Source organism: Lutra lutra, chromosome X, assembly GCF_902655055.1.
Source record: "Lutra lutra chromosome X, mLutLut1.2, whole genome shotgun sequence".
Taxonomy (NCBI): Eukaryota; Metazoa; Chordata; class Mammalia; order Carnivora; family Mustelidae; genus Lutra; species Lutra lutra.
The window spans coordinates 39,100,375-39,105,017 of NC_062296.1; the positions used below are offsets into that span (position 1 = coordinate 39,100,375).

General features: G+C 46.4%; 1 protein-coding gene across 1 annotated transcript; it reads right to left on the minus strand.

Annotated features, from left to right (window-relative positions):
- Positions 1-751: 751 nt before the first annotated feature.
- Positions 752-3,734, minus strand: LOC125091457 (nucleosome assembly protein 1-like 1). The gene is made up of 3 exons (XM_047715105.1): positions 3,537-3,734; positions 1,820-3,471; positions 752-875 (listed from the first exon to the last, which is right to left on the minus strand). The coding sequence occupies exons 1-2, from the start codon at positions 3,732-3,734 to the stop codon at positions 1,828-1,830; spliced, it is 1,842 nt and encodes a 613-aa protein (XP_047571061.1). The 3' UTR covers positions 752-875; positions 1,820-1,827.
- Positions 3,735-4,643: the final 909 nt, after the last annotated feature.

The following is a 4,643-nucleotide window of genomic DNA, read 5'->3' on the forward strand; positions in this document are numbered from 1 at the left end:
TATAAATTTATTTTGCATATTTTGAAAATTCATATACATTGTGTCATAGTGTTTGTATTCTTCTGGAATGAGATGGTTCTCTTATGCATTATTTTTCACTGCAACCATCCAAAGTTTGTCCTTCTAGGGGGTCTTTATCTGTGTCCCAGGTCTTGGAGAATTCCACTCTCATCCCCAGCTCTGACCTTGCTCTCTATCCGAAACAGCTTCACATCACTGAGTTAATGCTGCTCCTACCAAAAATGAAGCTGATTTCCCCTCATTCATTGCTTGAAATGTTTCCCAAACTTTACTGAGTTTCAGAATCATCTGGGAGGACTTCTAAACTGTGACAGAATTACCAATTCAGAAGTTATGGAGTGAGGCCTGAGGATTTGCATTCCTAACAAGTTCTCAGGTGATGATGATGCTGCTGGTCCATATCAGCTCAGTAAAAACCAGCGCCATCTGATCTCCAGGTAAGCAAGGTCATCCATCATGTACTTCAAAAGAATACAGTAGGGACAACCTCACCTTTCTTTATGTAAATTGTTTATAAGTTTTTTAATTAATTGGAGGATGAATAAAGGAACCTAAAACAGGCTTATCAAATGATTGAAAGTGATTCCTTTCAATAATAGGTGGCCAAAACAAAAATATACAAAGATAGATTTAAGTCATTGTAATATATCTAAAGAGTCTGCAGCTTATTCATTTTAAGTGAACTTTTATTTTCAACATCAAAATGCTGTCATATCTCTCAAATATATGATGACATTAGAAGAAAACCAGTGGTGCTAAAATTTCGAAAGACAAATAAATATCAGAAAATCTCCATTCCTTGAAGAACAAATTCATTGTGGCTTTCTTCGTTCATGTCTTACTATGCCTCCAAACTGTAGATGAAACAAGAGACAATTAACAATTGAACTTGATTGAAATGCAACAGTTACTTTCTAAGTCTAAGAATAGCCAATCCTATTTATGCCTGAGCTAAAATGAGAAATCATGTATCTCTCTTATAACCCAGACACCTGGGTATAAGCAAGCTTTTGCATACTCTGAGGTCCTCCATTCTGTGACACAACAAAATCAACTGCTATTTGCCAAACCAAAAAGGCTTGTTTGTTTGCTGTGAGACAACATTCTGGTATTTACACATTTCTTTTGATTTTAAAGGCCTATGCTCTATCCATAAACTACACTCATTTACCCCCCAGGGCCCAAGTTCCAATATCTGTAAAAGAAGAAAGTAAAAGGAAAGGACAAAATATGTTGGATATAGATTGAGTTAATTATCAACCAGTGATTAACAATAATCTTACCATGCCTATTGCTGTTTTCTTTTCACTGTCCCCTGAAATATAAACATTTACAACTGAATAAATGGTTTAAATGGCTGATAAATAAATAAATAAAATTCTAAATAAAATTCTGACGATTCCTGTGATAGTCACATTCTCAAAGGAATCGTCTCCTACTTAGCATAAAAGACCATAGTTCTGTGGCTATATGTTGAAAGCCCAGCTGGTATTGATTTATGTTCCTTTAGCCGCTTGTTCTGGCAACCGAGTTCTAAACAAACATTGGTCTCTGCTACCAGGCTGACACATCTCCCACCTGTTGAAGACTTACAGCTACAACTGAAAGGACTTGAAGCTGTGAATGAAGTACATTTCAGAATATGCTTCATTCTACACCGATATCCAAAATTAACATCGAACTGGCTCACAGAACTAAATTTTTGACATTTTGTTATTTACTTTACTGAGAAAAGTTAGAAGCATAATTGATGTATGTCAGGCATGGCTGGATGATACACAAAGCGACGCACAGATACCTGGGTTCTCAGGAACTGCTCTCGCCTGGGTCCAGATGCTTTTCAGGCCCTTTTTCAGGTTCTTCATTTCTGATCTCGTCTGCTTTCTTTTCCTCACCTCCAGCTTCTCGGGCCTCATCATCAGAGCTTCCACACTTACATTCACTGGCTTCATTGGTGAAGAATAATACGGACTTCGGGACCAGAACTTCACGGAAAAAATAGCCCAATTTATAATCGGTGGCGACATCGACTACTCTGCCCTCAGGAGAATCAGGAGGATAGAAGTAGGTGAAGAAAGAGTAGCTGGGCGTCTTCTTGGTGGTGGATACAATGCTTCTGCGGTCCTCACCTTTCTGCAGCTTGCTCGTCTTCATGGTGACATTTCTCCCCTCTTTCCAGTAGATCTCACATCCTATGCTGCTGATAATTTCTGGGCCTTTGGAGAGGAAGGGATCAGAATCATCTGGGTCTGATCGCATTTGGTATGTTTTAGTCAGGATTTCATTGAAAAAGTATTCGTTGGACTTGAAGATAAATTCTATGGTGAAGCTCATTGGTTCCTCGAACCCTGAAAATTTAATTTTTACATCTTTCAAGTGCTCTAGTACAAGTTCATCATTTTTTCGGATCATCCTCCCAAGGATCTTCACATTTTTAAAAGCCGTCAACCGAAAGTGAGGTATGCCGTTTGTTGGCCCTTTCCCCGCAGGCTCTCTTTCCATTCCCCCCCACGCGCCTTCCTGGACACCTACTTGCCACTGACATTCACCTTCTGTGGGCTCATAGATTGCATTGGCGATCTCAGATCTCTTATCAAACAAAGGCTGGTAGAAGGCCGCATACTTTTTCTCTAGATCGTGAAAATCTCTGTAGAATTGAGCTTCCACTTGTGCATATTGGGCCTGAAGATTTTTGAGAGCTTTGACCCGCTGCTTCACCGCCAAAGGCAAGTGCTGAGCACCGCCTGCCTTTGAGCTGGGTGCCCCAAGGGGGGCTGCAAGGGCCCGAGGACTTGACGGCCACTCGCCAACCTGGACCTTGTCGGGGGCACAGGCCCCAGCTTCCGAGGACTTGGAGGCATCGCCCAGGGCCTCGTCCTCTTTTCCGTGAGCCTCTGCTGTAGGTTCCTCTGCCTTTGGGGATACAGCCTCCTCTGTTGGTTCCTGCGGCCCCCAGGGCGAGGTGCCCTCTGCCTGGTACTCGCCCACCCGGACCTCCGCTTCCTCTCTCGGGTGCTCCTGGTCCTGGGGAGCTGGTCCTTCTCCTGGCTCTTCCACCTCTGGAGGCGCTGGTCCCTCTCCAGGGTCCTCAGGCTCCCGGGAGTGGCGCCTGATTCCCACGCGGCCTGCATGGGGCTGGACCAGGACATGGTCATTATCATGGATACGGTGTAGAAGGGAATGGAGCAGAGCCCTGAAGAGGGACCAAAACCGTGCCATGGGGGTCTCAGGAGCAGCCGTGGTGACTTCTGGGACATCTGCGGGCTCTTGGCCATTGTCTTCCTCCTGTTCAGTCTCTTCCTCTTCTTCTTCATTCTCTTCCTCGTTTTCACCCTCCTCTTCTGACTCATAGTCAGACTCCTCCTGGTTCCCAAACTCAAACTCTGGTGACTGGTACTCATAGTCTTCCTGATCTCCAAACTTGAACTCGAACTCGAACTCCTCTTCCTCCTCCTCTTCTTCCTCTTCTTCCTCGTCCTCTCCCCCCCCCCCTCCTCCTCGTCTACCAGCTTTACCTCCTGGCTCTTTTCTGCGGCCTGGGCAGCATCTTGCCCACCCTCCTCCTCAGGAAGGTCTCGGGAAACCCCTTCAGAAGCCAGGAAGGCTGCGGCTTCCTCGACCCCATCCACCCCTTCTGAAGGGGACACCGGGACCCCACCGGGTCTGGGGTCCTGGCCACCTGGAATCAGACTTTGCTCCTCTGTGGCAGACATGGCAGGAGGGACTTGCCAGTCAGTGCCTCAACCGGAGTTTTGATTGTGCTGCTGCAACAACTGCGGTGAGGATGGCGGCCGCTGAAGTGACTGCCCCTGAGGGGAGGCTGTTGGCAGCAGGACCTGTCTGGAGGCGGTGGGGGTGGCAGAGAAGATGACTTCAGAGGGTACAACAGTCTGTGAAGGTGCCCGTGGAAGTCCCGCAACAGGAAGGGCAGAGGGGCAGCCCAAGAATCGGCCAACCAAGACTGCGCCTAAGGTGGCAGTGGACAAGGCGGAAAAGATTCAGTTGGGCTGGTGATGGGAGGTGGAAATTGGAAGGGTCAACAAAGAGCCACTTCCTCCACCATGAGCTCGAAGCTCATTTGCTGAGAAGCAACGATTGACATGCTTGTCGCCCAATGAGTGATCAAAGCCTTCTGCCTCCCTCAAGGCTTTAGTACCCTGGGTTCCCCTTTGATCCCATGCAAGTCTCTTCCTTTGAATTCTAATGATTGCAAGCAAGACTATAGTGTCCCTGTATGGTGGCACCCTGGGATATGCCAGTAGAGACACAGCTACTTAAGATAAAAACAAGGTGTGCGGATGAAATATCAGCGATGGTGGGGCGCCTGGGTGGCTCAGTGGGTTAAGCCGCTGCCTTCGGCTCAGGTCATGATCTCAGGGTCCTGGGATCGAGTCCCGCATCGGGCTCTCTGCTCAGCAGGGAGCCTGCTTCCCTCTCTCTCTCTCTCTGCCTGCCTCTCTGTCTACTTGTGATCTCTCTCTGTCAAATAAATAAAATCTTAAAAAAAAAATATATCAGCGATGGTGAAAGACCTCCCGTAAGAGAGAAAGAGAATCAGGATGTTTTGATGTACTCAAGCTCCTTAGAAAAAAAACATACAAAGTCGAAATGGATGCAGGGAG

Coding starts and splice junctions, on each gene's coding strand:
- LOC125091457 (XM_047715105.1), bottom strand. CDS start 3,734: ATGTCTGCCACAGAGGAGCAAAGTCTGATTCCAGGTGGCCAGGACCCC. Junction 3,472..3,536: donor CCGCAGAAAAGAGCCAGGAG/GTAAAGCTGGTA, acceptor GAAGAAGAGGAG/GAGGAAGAGGAGTTCGAGTT.